Source organism: Acinonyx jubatus, chromosome B3 (genome assembly GCF_027475565.1).
Source record: "Acinonyx jubatus isolate Ajub_Pintada_27869175 chromosome B3, VMU_Ajub_asm_v1.0, whole genome shotgun sequence".
NCBI lineage: Eukaryota > Metazoa > Chordata > Mammalia > Carnivora > Felidae > Acinonyx > Acinonyx jubatus.
The window spans coordinates 104,766,031-104,785,298 of record NC_069386.1 but is presented as its reverse complement, the minus strand read 5'-3'; the positions used below and the strand labels follow the sequence as shown (position 1 = coordinate 104,785,298).

The 19,268-nt window shown below is 38.2% G+C and overlaps 1 protein-coding gene and 1 long non-coding RNA gene across 6 annotated transcripts in view; one reads left to right on the top strand and one right to left on the bottom strand.

Annotated features, from left to right (window-relative positions):
• PCNX4 (pecanex 4) overlaps positions 1-15,102 on the bottom strand; it is a 39,020-nt gene extending 23,918 nt beyond the window's left edge. The window contains exons 1-3 of one of the 5 annotated variants that reach the window (XM_053224508.1): positions 5,138-5,739; positions 4,382-5,089; positions 1,357-2,101 (exon numbers count right to left, since the gene is read on the bottom strand). In XM_053224508.1, the coding sequence (XP_053080483.1) occupies positions 1,357-2,054 (698 nt within the window). In that variant the 5' untranslated portion in view covers positions 2,055-2,101; positions 4,382-5,089; positions 5,138-5,739. Of the gene's footprint in view, positions 1-354; positions 2,102-4,381; positions 5,090-5,137; positions 5,740-5,761; positions 5,785-14,866 lie in introns of those variants that run through there. The other 4 variants (XM_015071832.3, XM_053224510.1, XM_053224509.1 and 1 more) reach the window with 4 other exon arrangements.
• A 171-nt stretch (positions 15,103-15,273) lies between these two features.
• Positions 15,274-19,268, top strand: part of LOC106974585 (uncharacterized) — a 31,017-nt gene continuing 27,022 nt past the window's right edge. Inside the window, exons 1-2 of the long non-coding RNA XR_008299432.1 lie at positions 15,274-15,576; positions 17,685-17,734. This is a non-coding gene — a long non-coding RNA (uncharacterized LOC106974585). The remainder of the gene's footprint in view (positions 15,577-17,684; positions 17,735-19,268) is intronic.

Below are 19,268 nucleotides of genomic sequence, written 5' to 3'. Positions count from 1 at the left end.
AGGCTGAAAAATTTCCAAATCTTCTAGTTCTGATTATTTTTTGCTTAGCAATTCCTTCTTCAATTCAAGCTGTTCTTTTAGCCACTTGCTTGGAAATCTCCTTAACGCTCTATCCAATTTCATCACTTTCAAGTTCTACTTTCCATAAAAATTAGAACAGTTTTGTGCCACGTTATACCAACAATCACCTTTCCTCCAGTTTCCAAGAACATGTTCTCATTTCTAAGACCTCACCAGAAATGCCTTTAAGTCCACATTTCTAGCATGAACCTCAAAACTCTTCTAGCCTCTACCCATTACCCAATTTGAAAGCCACTTCCACACTTTTAGGTATCTGTTACAGGAGCAACCCACCTCTTGGTATCAAACTCTGTCTTAGCTTGGGCTGCCATAATGAAATACCACACACTGGGTGGCTTACACAACAGAAATTATTCTGGAGGCTGGAATTCCAAGATCAGTGTGCCAGCATGGTCAGGTTCTGCTGAGAACTCTCTTGCTGGTTTGCAGACAGCAGCCTTCTCTCTGTATCCTCACATAGTGGAGAGAGAGAGAGAGATCAAGCTCTCTGGTGTCTCTTCTGATAAGGGCATTAATTCCATCAGACCAAGGCCCCACCCTCATTTTCCTAATCACCTCCCAAAGACCCCATCTCCAATCACCATCACACTGGGGGACAGGCTTTGATATATGAATTTGAAGACATTCAGTCCATTAAATGCCTTTACATTTCTATCTGGACATAAACCTGTGAGAGAGAAAGCTGCAATCTACAGAAACAGAGAAAGAAAAGTCAGATTTATAAAAGGTGAGCAAAGGGGGTTATCCAACAATTTTGTAAACAGTTTGGTAAACAGTTTTGTTAAAAAAGTCTATTTTTCTTCTATAGCAAATTGATTTTTAAAAAATCAGTATTCATCCTACATAGTTATCATAACAAAATTAGAAATGTTACTCATCTTAAATTCACTCAATCTGTACATAATATTTATGGTATAAATTTTAAATTCTTCATTATACCCTCATACGAAAATTCCATCTCCCTTTTCACAGGTCTCAGCCAGGCTATCTTATAGCACATAGCTCCTTATTTAAAGTGAAACACAGAATTGAAATTTTGCTGATTTCTCTTACCAAAGAGTTTTCTTTTAACTCCTCAATAAGGTTTAATTACTACGTTAGTATGAATGTTTAACAGAGATTACTCCGAAGAGATTAATCATCAGAACAACTATCACCCAATGGTTTGGTCTTGATGACTTTCATAGATTCAGTTTTTTAATACTAAGGAGAGCTCATACTGTGTATGTATGCTTAAAAACAAAGCAAGTGACAAAGTATTTGGTAGCTTATTACCTGTGTGCAAGATCTACAGAAACAAAGAAAAAAATATAAAGAGGTCTCATAAGAGGAGTGATTTCATAAGTATCCTGGGTTTGGAAAGTCGCAGTCTCTGCAGCTGTGTTTACAATTAATGAATATTCTCCTATACATAATGTCATCCATCCGAAGACAAATTGCAGAACAGCGCCTCCTGCACTGCCATACAGCAGGGACATTCTATTTGGAAGCAGATACCATGTTCCAAGACCACACACTAACCCAGCAAGAAAAGAGTGAAAAACTGTATTGGCTATGTATTTCTTGCCAGGAATGAGAAATTTGATAGTCTCAGCACCAGCACAACTTGTAAATTCATGTTCATCTTCCTCTGCTAAGATATCTGTGGTTAGCATTCTTTCTATGGTCACCGATTTGTTCCTGGCATATAAACTTGTGAACTGGATGATAAATGCAGTGAAAAGCATCAGTCCACCTGAAAGTGCTGCTGTGTAATAGTCTTCCAAAATCCCTAATTGATACAAAAGTGTCCCTAATCCACCCCAAACCCATGGCATCAGGAAAAGGATAATTTGATTAACATATATATAAGGAGGGGCACAATAGCCTAGTTTGAATCGAGGGCCTCCAAGAACGGTCTGTGGAAAGCGCTTCAGAAAGAAGTCCTGTTTGTAATCATTCAGCAGAGGCACATCTGGACTCATCCTTCTCATTCAGGATTATTCTGAAAGTTACATCCTCTTCTGTAACACAGCAGTCTCTAAGAAAAAGAAAAAAGTCACTACTTGAAAATGTCATACTTAAAAGATGGGGGGAACTCCACATTTCTATTTTATCTCCTTAATTCCTTCAAGGGCAGGATTTATAATTTCACCCGCTAGCTCCTCCCCATTGCCTGACATACATGCAGCACTAAACAAACAGTTGAAACGTTGTTTTTTATTTGGGAAAAAAAGGATATTCATTATAATTTATCTAGAACTTATTATTTGGGATTAGATCTTAAATTAATGGAAATCAGATCTAATTAAATTAGATCTTAAAATTGACATTTTTAGATTTTGAAGGCAAAGAAACGTTCAAAAAGCCAGTGCTTTCAACTCAAATCTGCCAGTGGTTTAATCATTTTCCTAAGAGTTTTCAATGTTTGGTTTTAAACTTTTCCTCTATTATAAGGGTCAGCAAAATTTTTCTCTAAGGGCAGAAGAGTAAATATTTTGGGCTTAGTGGACCATATAATTTCTGTTACTATGACTCAATTCTGCTACATGACTCAATTCTGCTGTTGTAGCAGAAAGCAGCCATAGACAATACATTCATAAATGGATATGAGTGGTTGTGCTCTGATAAAGTGTTATGGTATTTTTACTCATACCTGTGGGCCAGATTCAGTCTGTGGGCCATAGTTGGCCAAACTCTGCTCTATAAAATGAATATATTCTCTTTGATTCCTTTGAATTGAAATGAAAATAGAAATGGAATATGGAAACAAATACTGTTAGTCATATCATCTAGGAATTATAATAAATTTAGGATTTTCTGATAATTTAAAGAGTCAAATCCTGCTAAAATAGTAGCATTTGGGGGTGCCTGGGTGGCTCAGTTAAGCACTGGACTTCAGCTCGGGTCATGATCTCACAGTTCTGATGTTCAAGCCCCACATTGGGCTCTGTGCTGACAGCTCAGAGCCTGCAGCCTGCTTGAGATTCTGTGTCTCCCTCTCTCTCTGCCCCTCCCCTGTTCACATGCTCTCTCCCCGTCTTAAAAATAAACATTAAAAAAATTTTTTTTAATAAATAAGTAAAAATAAAATAGTTACATTTCAATAAAATCCATTGACAGCTCAATATGCAGTAGAAAGAACAATAAACTGGAAATTAAAAGACTCTAGGTGTCAGAGTAAATGCGTATTATTAGCTATGTTACCATAAGCAAACCACTTTCTGATTCAATTTTTAGTTTCTCTTTCTGTTATCAGTTTCCAAAATCTACCAAAACTAGGGAAACATGAAACAATAATAGGACCTATATGTGTTTTAATCTAGATTATTTCCATTTAAGGGCCAGAAAAATCGAAGTACCAAATAACGTGGATTCTCCACCTTCAACTTTTCCTTTTCCTGGGATATACTCAGTAGCTTATTCTGAAAAACAGTTGCCTGACACAAGATAGCTAGCAAAGTACTACCTCAGAGATCATATGTTGGGTTGGAAAAGAAAAATTATGTTTAAAGCTGTCTTCATAAAGAAAGAGACATAGACCAATGAAATAGAATAGAGAGCCCAGAAATAAATCCTCACATACATGGCCAAATACGTGACAAAGGTAATAGGGAAAGGATGGTCTTTGCAATAAATGGTGTGAGGAAAACTGAGTATTGACATGCAAAAGAATGAAATTAGGCCATTAACACTATATACAAAAATTAACTCAAAATGGACGTTAAGTGTAAAACCTAAAACAATAGAATGCTGAGAAGAAAACATAGGATAAAAGCTTCCAATACTGGCTTTGGCAATGACTTCTTGGATATGACACCAAAGGTACAGGTTACAAAAGGAAACCAGACAAATTAGATTTCATGAAAATTTAAATATTGTGTACACCAAAGACACTATCAACATAGAAAAAAGGCAACCGACGGAATGGGAGAAAATATTTGCATATCATATATCTGTCTGATTAGGGATTACAATCCATAATATATAGAGAACTCCTAAAACTCAACAACAAAATAAACCAACTCAAAAATTGGCAAAGGGCTTGAATAGACATTTCTCCAAAGAAGATATACAAATAGCAATAAACACACGAAAAGATACTCAACACCACTAATCATTAGAGAAACGCAAAGCAAAACTATAACAAGGTACCACCTCACACCCATTAGGATGGCTACTACAAGAAAAACAGAAAACAGCAAGTGTTGGTGAGGATGTGGAAAACTGGAACCCTTGTGCACTTGGTGGGAATATCAAATGAGACAACTGTTGGGGAAAACAGTATGGTGGTTCCTCAAAAAATTAAAAATTGGATTACCATTTGATCCAGGAATTCGACTTCTGGATATATACTCCAAAGAAGTGAAAGCAGGTTCTCAAAGAGATTTTTGTAACTCATGTTCACGGCAGCATTATTCACAATAACTAAAACACAGAGGTAAACCCAAGTGTCCATCAAAGGATGAAAAGATGAACAAAATATTACTCAACCTTAAAAAGGAAAAAAATCCTGCAGTATGCTACAACATGGATGAACATTAAGGACAGTATGCTAAGTAAAAAAAGCTAGTCACAATAAGACAAATACTGCAGAATGTCACTAAGGCAAGGTACTTAGAGTTGTCAAAATGATAGAAAGTAGAATGGTGGTTGCCATGGGCTGAGGGAAGAGAATGGCAGTCACTGTTGAATGGGTATAAAGTTTTACAAGATAAAAAGAGTCAGAGATGAATGATGGTGATGACTGCACAACAATGTGAATGCATTTAATACCACTGAACCATACACTTAAAAATGGTTAAGACAGTAACAATGTGTATTTTACCACATACACACAAATTTAAAGCCGTCTTAAAACAGCCTTTCTTCTTTTTCTCCTTCTTTCTTCTTCTGTTCTTTCTTCAGTTTAAAACAGTCTTTCTGAAAGTCAGTCCTACCCAACCAATACCAGCCCTAGAGACAGTTTTCAGGCATCATGAAAGATTTGGAGACTACTTTAGAATTAAGAATGACTACTTTAGAACACCTCTTGTTATGCTGTTAGAATTAAGAATGCTGTTAGAATTAAGAACACCTCTTGTTATGCTGTTAGGAAGTTCTTTACTGTAAACACCATATTTAGTCTTCTAGTCATTGGACTTAGTTCTGCACAGAACAAGTCATAGCTTTTACTTACATGACAGCCGTGCAAATACTCACAAAATAACATAACCGTAGGGCCAAATGGAACCTTAGTCATTGATGGTTCAATCTTAAGGAATGAAAAGACTGCTTCCCTCCCCTCTTGAATAAGCTTATCTCCTGTCTTGATGTCAGGCTCAGTGTACTTTATTCTGGTATGTTGTTCTGTACAAGCCTAAGGTAAAGTAAGGGCATATTCTTGTGAGCAGGTGTAAATATTCTGATTTCAATTATCCACAGAAGATGCCATCAGAAAGGAAAATGAACTTGGATGTCTGGCCTGGGATTTTTCAAGAGACTGGAAGTGCCTGAAATTTTCCCAGGGAGTTAGGTAAAAGCTGGTCCCTCCTGCTCCACTGAGGCAAATCAGAAACAAGGTGAAACGGCTCGCTGGGCCAGAAAGCCAGAAACTGAAGACACCTTACAATCAGATTATCTGGCTTCATGTTACTATCCATATTCATTTACCTTTTAGTACTTCTGAATCTTTGGTAGAGTTTAGTTTAAATGTTCTTACCCATTCGATGGAATATTCTGTGATTATATTCCGAACAGTGAAATACTCTGAAGATCTGTTGTTGATATGGAAACAGAAAGATGCCATGACATGTTGAAAAGTAAAATAAACACATTGATGATCCCATTTGCATTTTTTAAAAAAAGAGTATATATACCTGTGTGTATACATGATTGTATATAGTTTGTATAGGTGTAAAAAGTTCCAGACAGCATACATACTACAATGTGATTGTGTGTCTGTGTATTTTACATAGAACATTTTGATACCTCTTCAAATTATCAAGTAACCTCTAGAACTCTCGGCCCCTTGCCCTGCAAACACATCCCACCCTTTTCTCTCTGGTGTCTCTGCTCATGTTCTCTCCATCCTAGGATGCCCTTTCTTCCCTTCCCTAATTAGTAATTTTGGTCAACTTTAGACATTCAGTCTAATCCTTTCTGCAAATTCCCCAGAACGCCTAGGTCAAACTGTGCCTCTCTTTTCTCTGTATAACAAATATTGCTTGTCCATACTTCTCATCTTGTAACATGTATCAACATAGGGCACTTCTTGTATTATTCACCTCTTTACCTGTTATTTTTTCATTTGTATTTATTTTCTCTACTAACTAGTTATTTGTGGGCTGGGGCCAAATCTTGAGACACTTCCGATTCTCCGTAATATTTAGTAAAATATCTTGGCATGGAGAGGCATGTAATACATTAATGGTATAAATAAGATGATTAAAATTAAAAGACAACACTAAATACTGCTGTTTAAAAGGGAAGTTGGGAGTGTTTACTGTTCGTTTTTTTTTTTAAACCTTCTTCCTGCATATCCTGCCCCACTAACAGTAAACTTGCAAACTCTTTATTCTCAGTTTTTAAATGTTTAGAAAATAATTTATTGATAATATGGAATAAATAATGGCACTTATTGATAGTATTATTGGGTCAGAGAAGATTTTGCCTAGAGCAGTATATTCCAAAGCAGTATGCTCCTACAGGAACAGGATGAGCCTGAGGGAGAGCCTGAGTTTCTGGGACAGAGAAGGAAATGGCTGTAGAATTTTAATGTGACAGAAATCCAATTGTAATTTGCTCTCTATCTTATGCAACATTTTAACTTTCTTCTTTGTCAGGAAGAAGGAGCTAGTTCATACTAGGAGTGAAAAGCAGAGATAAAACAGCAGGTAACAGAGTCAAAATAAGGCAAGATCAACCACAAAAGAAGTGAGAGCACATTATGAAGTATTAAGAGAATGTTCACACTTGAGTCCCCTCAAGGCAGATTTGAATTATTTTCATGTGATATTAAAAGAAAGGCTGAAGGATACAGAATTATTTGCCCTACACAATGTTTCTTAAAAGGGAGTCCATGGTCAAAGAAGCTTGATAAATAACACACTAGGACATCATCTTGAAGAGTCACAGTGGATATCAGCAAACTAAAGACTCAGAGACATCTTTAAAGTTAAAAAAACAAAACAAAACACGACTGCAAACCTGCTTAAAATGTATCATTTGAATTTCCCAAACTTACTCGAACAGGAAACCTAACTTTCCCACCATATCTAGCAACAGATCATGTGTGTAGTGTTCTCTGTAAATTGCTTGAGAAATACTGGCCTCAGCTTCAATTATGATCTTAAAGATTTAGCTAAGCCAAGAGAATTAAAAAAATATATCTATCTTGGGGCGCCTGGGTGGCTCAGTCGGTTGAGCGTCCGACTTCGGCTCAGGTCATGATCTCACACTCAGTTCAAGCCCCGCATCGGGCTCTGTGCTGACAGCTCAGAGCCTGGAGCCTGCTTCAGATTCTGTCTCCCTCTCTCTCTGCCCCTCCCCTGCTCATGTTCTCTTTCTCTCTCTCAAAAATAAATAAACATTTAAAAAATATATATATCAATCAGGGGGCACCTGAGTGGCTCAGTCAGTTAAGCATTGGACTCTTGATCTGTGCTCAGGCTGTGATCTTGCGGGTTTGTGGGTTTGTGACCTGCGCTGGGCTCTGTGCCTACAGTGCAGCACGGAGCTTGCTTGCTTGGGATTCTGTCTCTCCCTCTCTCAAAATAAATAAATAAACTTAAAAAAGAAAAGATATACCAATTGAGGAATGTCATGAATAACGCTACACAAGGAAAAAGATTATAAGGGAAATTTGTCAAGTAGCAAGTATATCAGATTGCTGAAAAGCTTACTTCTAGTATGGATATTTTTTTCTAATATCTTAAAGATAAAAGAGGATTGTATGGGGGTGCCCCAGGTGGCTCAGGTGGTTGAGTCCCAACTTTGGTTCAGGTCATGATCTCATTGTTCATGAGTTTGAGCTCCATACCAGGCTCGCTGCTGTAAGTGCAGAGCCTGCTTTGGATCCTCTTAAGATTTTCTCTCTCCTTCTCTCTCTTCCTCTCCCACTCACACTCTCTCTCTCAAAGATAAATAAAACACTAAATATATATAAATGTATATTTATATATATATGAAGGATTGTATGACAGAAACTGGAAATTCATTAAAGCAAAAAAATAAATAAACTGATACTGTGAAATATTTAATTTAATTACAGATCCTGGAAAATTTTTTAAGTATTTTCTTTATACAGAGCAACACTTACCATTTATACCAAGAAATCTCCGATTTTTAGAGAGAGAGAGAGAACACACACACGAGCAAGTGGGTGAGGGGCAGAGAGGAAGAAAGAGAATCTTAAAGCAGTCTCCACGCAAGGCAAGGAGCCCTATATGGGGCTTGATCCCATGACCCTGGGGTCATGACCTAAGCCAAAATCGAGTGGCATGCTCAACTGACCAAGCCATCGAGTACCCCCAGAGAGATCTTCTAAATTCTAATCTGGATTACTAAAATGGAAAATAAATTCAGACTAATTAAAACTTACTTCCTGAATGGGAATTTGGCATACATTCTCAGAGACAATTTCTAAAACAGACTGATGCATTTGTATGGCTGCAGCCTCCAACATGTTAAAATGAAAAATGGCTCAAGGCTTAGGAGGAAAAATGCTCTGAAAATGAAGATTAAGGGATAAAGATGGCATCACAACATTGATTTTGGCCATATGCTGTTTTCATATGCTACTCTGAAAGTGGGCCAACAAAATAGCCATAGAAACGCTGCTTTATTTGGAATTTGAGCATTATCTAGAAGGGTGAGAAACAGATCAATCTGGCAATGTACTAGGAGGGAATTCTTATTTTTCAACTTTAATGCAGGAATCAGGCAAGATACCAACCTGAAAAAAATCCCTTAAAGAAAATAATAAAATAATAATAATAAACAAAAAGTGGCAGTTTGCAGGGGATTACAATAAATTTAAAGTTTTCTTAGTCAATTGTCTAATTTTTGTTTAGTAAAGGCTACTTGTTTTTAATCTATCATTATTTTTATTGACTGGTTAATTTCATTCATTGAATCCACACTTTTTTTTTCTGTTCTATTGGATTCAGATTTTTTTATGGTAAGAACACTTAACATGAGATCTACCCTCTTGACAAATTTTTAAGTGTATAATACAGTATTGTTAAGTAGCAATACAATGTTGTACAGTACATCTCTAGAACTTACTCATCTTGCACAACTAAAACTTTATATAGCAAGTCTTCCTCCTGTTTCTTCCTCCCCCAAGTCTCTGGCAACCTTCATTCTACTGTTTCTAGGAGTCTGACAATTACAGATACCCCATTTAAGTAGAATCATCCAGTATTTGTCCTTCTCTGACTAGCTTATTTCACTTACTATAATATCTTCAAGGCTTATCCATGTGATCACATGTGGCAGGATTTCCTTCCCTTTTTAGGGCTAAATAATATTCCATTGTGTGCATATACCACATTTTATCCATTCATCTGTTGATGGACAATGGGTTGCTTCTGTCTTTTTGGCTATGGTAAACAATGCTACAATGGACATGGGAGGGCAAATATCTCTTTGAGATTCTGATTCCAATATGTTCAGATATATACCCGTAAGTGGGATTGCTGGATCATATGGCAGTTCTATTTTTAATTTTTTGAGGATCCTCCACATGGTTCTCCATAGCAGATGCACCATTTTGCATCCTACCAACAGTGTACAAGGGTTCCGATTTTTCCACATCCTTGCCAACGCTTGTAGTTTTTCTTTCATTTTATTTTATAATAGCCATCCTAACAGGTATGAGGTGACACTGAATCCACACACATATATTGAGCATGTCTGCCCTGTGTGTCAACTATATTTTTGTTATACTTTCAGGAAACTTACTATCTCCTAGTATATTTGTCAAATTTTATTAAATCTTTGCTCTCATATGTTTAATTTCTAAGAGTACATCTTTAATGCCTGGATGTTCCTTTTTATAGAATCTTATTATTTCATTAATATGGTCTATCTTTCTGAGAATATTCACTATACATATGTGTGTACATGTAGATAAACGTCATCTAATTCCTTTGTAAATTGCCTCTTTTTAAGTGTTCACTTCTTGGGGCATCTGGGTGGTTCAGTCAGTTAAGCATTCGACTTTGGCTCAGGTCACGTTCTTATAGTTTGTGAGTTCGAGCCCCACATCAGGCTGTGTGTGCAGGCATGGAGCCTATTTCAGATTCTGTGTCTCCCTCTCTCTCTCCCCCTCCCCCACTCAGGCTGTCTCTTTTAAAAATGAATGTTAAAAAAAAAAAGTGTTCACTTCTCTTATTAATTTCAAAGAACTTTTTATATATGAAGGATATTAGCTCTGACATACATTATAATCTTTTTTCTCTCCCTATGTTAACTTGTACTTGAAGCACTGTCAGAAGATGCTGGTGAGGATTAAAGAATTCATTTTGATAGTTGTTAATATAAACAAATGTGTTATCCTTCCTTTTATAGAGAAATAGTTAAACGAAATTTAGTATTTTGATACATTTAAACTTCTGAATACCTACAATGTATTAGGTAATGGTAATAAGGCTACTGTCTGATCCAAAGAAGATTATAATCCAGTAGGGTAGAGATCATTTGCCTGTCAAATAATTGTTACTGGTAAAAGTAACTCTGGAATTATTTTAACTTTCATTATGAAGAGAATAAGCAATAAACAAAGTTAGTTTACAAATAACATAGAATTATTAAAAATAAACTTTTCAAGAAAAAGTAATTGCTGCTTGTTTAAAAAATGCCTACACAAACTTTGTCAGTAATAAATAGAATGCCTCATCCATGTTCCTCAAAAGTATTTTAAAAAATTTGAAAGGAGGGGCACCTTGATGAAAAAATTTGAAAGAAGGGGTGTCTAGGTAGAGCAGTCTGTTGAATGTCCAACTCTTGATTTCAGCTGGGGTTGTAATCTCACAGTTCATGGGATCGAGCCCTGCATCAGCCTCCGTGCTGATAGCATACAGCCTGTTTGGGATTCTCTCCTTTTCTCTCTGCCCCTACACTGCTCACACACTCTCACTCTCACACACACACTCACTCTCTCTCTCTCTAATAGAGACCTAAAAATAAAATAAAAGGAAATATACTGAAGTTCTACTTTTCTAAACATCACCACCTTTATTAATATGGGAAATAAAAAACTTCATGCATGTCTAGAAAAGAAACAACATGGCCTACATCTTGAGAACTCAAAAAGCATGCTATGATTAAGTAATTCTTACTTGCTCTGGATCAAATGACCTGTTACCATCAGAGCAGTTTTTTTTTTTGAAAGTTTTATTTATTTTTTATTTGTAATTCTGAAAATACATGACGAACGTTAACTAAATGCATACCATGGACAAATAGCTAAATTCCTGAAGAGCCTTTTGAAAGGCATTTGGTGCTAAAACTTGAAAAACACATTTCATGTTATAGTTTATCACTTACTATAGTAAGTAGTTTCTTCTCACCACCAATAAAAGGAAAATCTACTCAAGCACCTAAAATGAGTCTTGGGGCGCCCGGGTGACTCAGTCAGTTAAGCCTCATGACTTTTGATTTCAGCTCAGGTCATGATCTCAAGGTTTCTGGGTTTGAGCCCCGCATCAGGCTTTGCGCTGACAGCATGGAGCCTGCTTAGGATTCTGTTTCTCCCTCTCTCTCTGCCCTTCCTCAGCTCATGCACACTCTCTCTCCCTCTCAAAAATAAATAAACATTAAAAAAAAAAAAACGAGTCTTAAAATGAAAGAACAAGCACAAACACATCTCTCTGATCAACAAAATGGTATTTATTCAAATTCAAGATTTGGGGAGGATCTTTGAATCTAAGAGTTTTCTGTAAATTCATAGGAATTGGTCTGTAAAGAAAACAATGGATAGAAAGGGTAACTAGATAGATCAAAGGATCATCCTTCCCAAATGTATAACACTAGAATATGAATGGTTAGCATTCCATACTCTTGGAAAACAAAAATGGTAGAAAATAGCCAAGGTCACATCAGTGCATCACAAATGTGCCAGGCCAGCTGACACTTCTGCTTCTATCCCAATCCACCTCCCCCATACTGCACACATCTTACCAATCACAAATGCAAAGTGATTAACAAGTTTTTCTTTCAAAATCAAGTATCAGGTGAATGAAGTCTACCATTCACAGGGATTACGAGAAATAAATCAACTTATTTTACAGAAAAGAAAACTGAGAACCAGTGATACGAAGTGACTTAATCCACACATTATGTCAGTTGGTGGCTGACCGAGTTTTTCAATCATACCAAGCCATTGTCAAATGAAAGGCAATTTTAGAGGTTAGAGAAATAGAAGGATAATTTGGGAGAAAGAGTTTTCAGGGAAAAGTGGACCTGACAGGAATCTCCAAAATGTCAAAATAGGAAACTTCTGTTAGCCAAGCCAGCCTGAGAATACTGGCATGTAGGACTCCTTGATAAGAGATAAACACAAGTGGGAAAGTGTCTAGAAGAAAAGATTCTCACCATGAAGAAAATGAACAACTCCCAGAATGGGAAAAAATTTTTGCAAATCATATATATGATAAGGGACTTACACCTAGAATATATAAAGAACCCTTACAACTCAATGGTGACAAAAACAAAGAAATCAATTTAAGGAATTTCAATAGACATATATATACTAATATATATACTAATATATACTAATAGCCAACAAGTACACAAGTTTCCACATCACTACTCATTCATTAGAGAAATGCAAAGCAAAACCACAACGAGGTATCACTTCAAATCCACTTGACTGGTTACCAAAAAGACAGAAAACAAGTATTGGTGAGGTGGTGGGGGAAACGGAATCTGCAAGTAGTTTTGTAAAATGGTGCAGCGGCTTTGAAAAACAGTCTGGCAGTTCCTAAAAAGGCTAAACAGAGAGTTACCATATGACCTAGCAATTCCATTCCTAGGTATTTACCTAAAAGAAATGAGAGCATAAGTGTACACAAAAATTTGTACATGAACATTCATAGCAGAAATGTGAATTTTCCAAAAAGTAGAAACAACCTTAATGTCCATTAGCAGATTAAATAAAATGTGGCACATCCATACAATGGAATATTTTTAGGCTATAAACAAGAATGAAGTACTGATACAGGCTACAACACGGATGAACCTTGAAACATAATGCTAAATGTAAGAAGACAATCACAAAAGGCCACATATTGTATGCTTCCATTTATATGAAATGTCCAGAACATCAAAATCTATAAAGACAGAAAATAGGTTAATGTTTGCCTAGGGCTGGTGGGGATAGTGACAAGTGGGGTAGGGAATAAGGGAATAATTCCTGAAGAGTACAGGGCTTTTTTTTTTTTTTTTTTTTTTTAAGCAGGTTCCATGCCCTGCAGGGAGCCCAACGTGAGGCTTGAACCCATGACCCTAAGATCAACACCTGAGCTCAGAATCAAGCGTCAGATGCTCAACTGACTGAGCCATCCAGGTGTCACCCTTTTCTTTAATTTTTCATTTGTTTTTACTTTTTAAGGGCCTTCTTCAGCGGTGATGAAAATGTTCTAAAATTGACCGCAGTAATACTTGCATAATTCAATGAATATACTAAAAACCATTGAATTGTACACTCTTTAAAAATCTTTAATATTTTTAAAACTTTTATAAATTTAAATTCCAGTTAGTGAACATACATACAGTGTAGTATTAGTTTTTACAAAAGAAAAAGAAACAGAAAAGTTCCCCGACCAGGTATTGTCCATTAATAACTAGTAGGAAATTTAGGAGTAGCTGACAGGTGCCCCGGTTAAATTACTAAAATGGCATTGTCTGGTCATAGAGTCAGGCTCTGGATGCTATGATAAAAGTCTGGAGATTTGGCATGGGTGGCAGTGGACACCAAATGACACAAAGGATGGTCTGTGCCTTAATTATGTGAATGATTTGGGACACCAGGGTGGCTCAGTCAATTAAGCCTCTGAATCTTGGTTTCAGCTCAGGTTATGATCTCAAGGTTTTATGAGTTGGAACCCAGCATACACTGGCAGCCAAGAGCCTGCGTGGGATTCTCTCTCTGCTCCTCCCCCACCCGCACTCTCTCTCTCTTGCTCTCAAAATAAACAAACTTTAAAAAATGGTTTAACAAAACGAACAAACAAAAAGAACGTACCTAATGTCAGATAGCTGAATACAAGAGAAATGATTGGTAAAGAGCAAATAATCAATTCACAGGTCTGATAGATAACCTCTGTTGTAGATTTCGTTGAAGTAAACACTGGTCCTTGACAGAGTTTTGAAAAAAGGCAGATTAGGGGTGAAAGAGTTATTCATGTTCAGGGGGACGTAAGTTGACCAGGCCGGGGCAAAAGTGGTCTAGCTGGACATAAGGAAAGAGTACAGGACTATCTAAGGGATGCAGTTTGTAAACTGTATTGGTGAAACAAGGACATCACTCAATCAAAACCCAAAGGACCGTTTTCCATCTGACCAGTGTCTCTTAGAGACAAAACGCTGTAACTCAACAGGCTAAAGCAGTTTTCTGAAAAAACTTAAAGTCACATTGGATTGATTCCTCTAGGCACGGAGTTCATCTTCCGTCTAAAAAGTGCAATAATAGCATTTGAAGGTTTTATAGCGAAGAACAAGAAATGTGCGGCAACTGAAACTGCAAGAACGTGACTCTGCATAGTCCTGGAAATTAAGGTGACCAAGAAATCCCCAGGTGGATGTCGGGGTTCGAACGTACCTCGAGTCACCCGAGGGCAGAGGCGGTGCGAAGGCATCCCGGGGACTGCATTTTTGCAGGTAAACCCGGGTTGGGCGATCCTGCCCAGAGGCTGCCGGCGACCCGAACGCGAAGGCATAGAAGCTGTAGCGGCCAGGCAACCAGCTCCCCGAGGTCACGCCTGAGCCAGGTCCGCGTTTCCATGGCTAACGTCAACTCCAGCGGGTGCCACCGCCACCGCCGCGGAACCGAGATCGCGCTCGGAGGCGGTTCGGGCCCCAGCTCGCCCCGCCCCCGACTCGTGCTCGCTTCGAGGCGATTACGCCACCGCCGGCCAAGCGAGGCGGAGCTGGGGAAGAGGGGCGCTTTGTACACTCCAGGCCTGGGCCCACGTTCCCACACCCGGGGCCGTGGGAGACTCCGGGACTCTGGCCTCGCCTTGCGCCCACAAGAATCCACAAAGGCACAGGGGCGGGGGTCTCCGGTCCAGCCCTGAACTTTCACCCGGGCCGCGCCCCTACGCAAAAGCGCCGTTTCCCTGGTGACGTGACGTGCCCGAGGGAGGGAGTAATGCTTTCTGGCCGATTGACGTGCGGCAGCCATTTCGCGAGCATTGGTTTACTGGTGGTCTGACCGCCGATTCTGGAGTGTAGGGTGACTCCACCGCTCGGTGTTTTGTACTTGTATTAACCACATCCGCACTTTGGCCATCGCCACTTGGCACACGGACGGTAATAAATGTTTTTAGTGATACTTCATACGCCCTCCTCAGCTTGGAAGATTTGGAACTGGCTATACGTCCTAGCTATTGCCCTTTTATTGCATACTTTTGCTCCCCGAGTGGATTTGTGGCTGCATTTTTAAATGCGAGGAACCAAAATGCCCATCATTGAATCATGCTACGAGGAAGGTATCTGTTAATAAAATGAGGCAAAGTCCCCTATCCTAATTGCGGGCGGGGGGGGGGGGAGGGTGTTGTGGAAAGCCCTGGCCCACTGTTACTACTTAGTGGCGATGTAAGATACGGGAATCTTTGGAAGGTAGCCACAAACTCCTAGTTTTGCCGATTTAAAGTTACATGCCCCGCGCCCACCGCCTCCATTTTCCAAGAAGTTTGGTTTCTTACTCATCTTCTGGACACCTTCTGGATTGCTTGTTGGAAGTCTACAAGGTGGCCCCTTAGAGCATTACATTGGAAATTGGGCTCAAATGATTTAGAGGCTCTTTAAGGGAACTCCGAAGCCAATTTGTCAGTATTAAGGTACTTCTGTTTCCTGTGTGATTGACACTAGCAATTCTGCATACTCGGGACTTCTAAGTGCTCAAGGACTGTCTTGTTTGGATCCCTTTACCTCGAAACTATAAATGCGGCCCTTTTTTTGTTTGTTTTCTGGTTTCACTGGAAATGGTGGCTTAGTTCTCAAGCATCTAGGTTTTCAAGCTGTAAGGAAAGTTTTGTGTGTTAATATGAAAACAAAACCAAGGATTACTCTATTCAGAGGGAAAGTGTAGTTTATTGTGGGAAGAAAACCCTGTGCAGTTTCAATAACGTACATATACTTGACACAGTTAGCAGGTAGAACCTTTCATAGTTCAGTGTGAGGGGGAGAGGTACTCTTGGTCCATCCCTAATGTTTCCCTCACTTTCAGGGAAGACATACTAGCCTTAGTCATCATGGGTCAGGATACCACCTGACATCTGCAGTTGCTAGAAGTCAGCGTAGTGTGATGAGCGGTACAGGCTCTGGAATTAGGAAGTCCCAAATTGTTGGAATCTTGACATCGCAGCTCCCTACTTGCGTGATCTAGGGGTTACCTAATCTTCCTGGTGCTCAGTTTTCAAATCGTGTAAAATAAGAGAGAGAAAATTTATCGAACAGGGAGTTGTGTAGATTGGATTAAATAACCAAATCGCTCAGTTAGGCACAGCTTAAGTGCTTAGTGAGAACGAGCTGTTGTCTTTATGAGGAGAGGCTGCATTTTTGCCACCTTCAATTACATAGAATTCGATCAGAATATTTTTGTTGTTGTGATACCTGCTGTAGATATTTGGTTGTTAATTTTTTCTTTTTTCCAATGTGTTGGTTACTTTGCCCTTAGAATAAAATTGGTAAAGCTTATGGTACAAGGCCTTTGGTTACTAGTATAGAAAAAGTAGTCGTTCAACATTTACTGAAGTAGTGGATGTTGTTTGCCAGGAATCACACCTATTGCTGCAGATTCAAAGTCAAATAACACATGGATTCTATCCTCAAGGAATTTACTAAAATATAATGAGAGACTAACAAGGACATCAGTAATACTGAGTGTGTGATAAACAAATAGGCACTGGGGCCATAAAATAAGTACAAGTTAGCTGGATAAAGATCTGGGAAAGGAGGTATTTCAGGCAGGAGAGCACCATTCATTCAATTAACAAATATTTAGAGCATAAGTCAGGTACCTATGGACCCTATTTAATGTTAACCGTATGAGATAGCTTATTATTCTCATTTCAAATATAAGGAACTGAGCTGCAGAAAAGTAAAATAAATGAGATTTAGAATTGAGCGTTTATCTGTATGTCTTCAAGATCCTTTTTTTTGTTTTGTTTTGTTTAAACAAAAAATCCGTGTTTTTGTTTTGTTTTTTTTCTGTTAACCCTGCTGATTGATATACAAGGAAACATTACCAAAAATCTGGACCTGCTTCTTCAGCCAGAGAAAATGTTTACCCAGTCATTATCACGGCATACCTGTTTTTGTGTAATGGTAATGCTCATTTTCAAGTTACTCTTGCCATAAAGTAAAACAGACAAACCTAAAATCATAAAAGCCTCACTCTGCCCCATTGCTCACAGGTCATGGACCAGAGGACTCTGAAAATAATGCAGAGCTGCAGCAACACAGGGTAAGATGATTTAAAGTGGAGAAGTGGCTGCAGAGAATTTGAAAGTTGAGCTTCCAGGGCAAGGCAATAGAACAGCTAAGATTTGGTAAAGGATTGGATCAGGGTGGGGACGGTTGGGGGAGTTAAGGAGACCAAAGAAAAAAGATGAGCCTAACCTTCAAGCTGTGTGACCACAAAGTTTGAGGAACCCTAAAGTAAGCATAAGAGGAATAGGTTTGAGGGTGAAAGAAAGATAATCCACCTTGAGGCGTTACGTGTTTTAAGGACTTGGGGGATATTTCCAGCTGCAAATATAGGATTGGACCTTGGGAAACAGGTCAAGACATAGAAATTTAGGAGTATTCTACATAAAGAAAGTTATTTGAGGGGTGCCTGGGTGACTCAGTTGGTTGAGCATCTGATTCTTGATCTCAGCTGGGGTCTTGATCTCAGGGTCCTGAGTTTAAGCCCTGTGTGAGGCTCTGCAGTGGGTGTGAAGCATATTAAAAAAAAAAAAAGTTACTTGGGATCATGAGATTTGAAAGAGAATGCCAAGGTTTGGGTATTACTGAATGTGAAGAAAACCATCAGGACAGAAAAAAAAGGGACTATAAAATGAGATCTATTTCTTACACGGCTCATTTCATCTAATTTCTTTATGTCACAAAACATATGCATCTCAATGTGTATGAAGACCATGTGAATGGGCATGTGGTGGGTAGCAATTTTAGTATGTTTACAGGCATATGGGTTGGGTGACATTGAGTTATGAGGCTATTACAGATAAGGAGTAGGGTATTATGGTAAGTGAAATAAGTCAGAAAGAAAAATACCACATTCTTCCACTTATATGTGAAATCTAAAAAAAAAAAAAACAAAAAGCAGAAACAGACTGTTAAATACAGAGAACAAATTGATGGTTGCCAGAGTGGATGGGGATAGTGGCATGGATAAAATGGGTGAACGAGAGAGATTCAGGCTTCCATTTATGGAATGAATACGTGGCAGGGATGAAAAGCACAGCATAGGGAATATAGTTAATGGTATTGTAATAGGGTAGTATGGTGACAGATGGTAGCTGCACTTGCAGTTGGCATAGTCCAAGCCTCTGTGTTGTACACCTGAAACTAATGTAACATTGTATATCAACTATACTTCAATAAAATTAATTAAAGACAAGGAGTGACTAATTGTTAACTTTAAAGTTTAATATTGAAACTTCCTTTAATATAGAAAAAAATTTCAAACTAGGTAAACATTCATAATTAGGACCATAAAATAAATAATGTATACTGTAATCATAGCTTTGCCATTAATTGGTTTTAAACTTTGTTGGAAATTACAATATATTCTAAATGATAATTCTGAAAAATGTATATTAATTTCTGATGAGTGTACAGTGGGAAGGATAGAATGTCTCAGATTATGGTTTTAAGAATTTTTAAGGGGGGCCTGGGTGGTTCAGTCGGTTAAATGTCTGACTTTTGATTTTGGCTCAGGTCATGATCTCATAGTCCTGAGATTAAGCCCTGCTTTGGGCTCCATGCTCAGCATG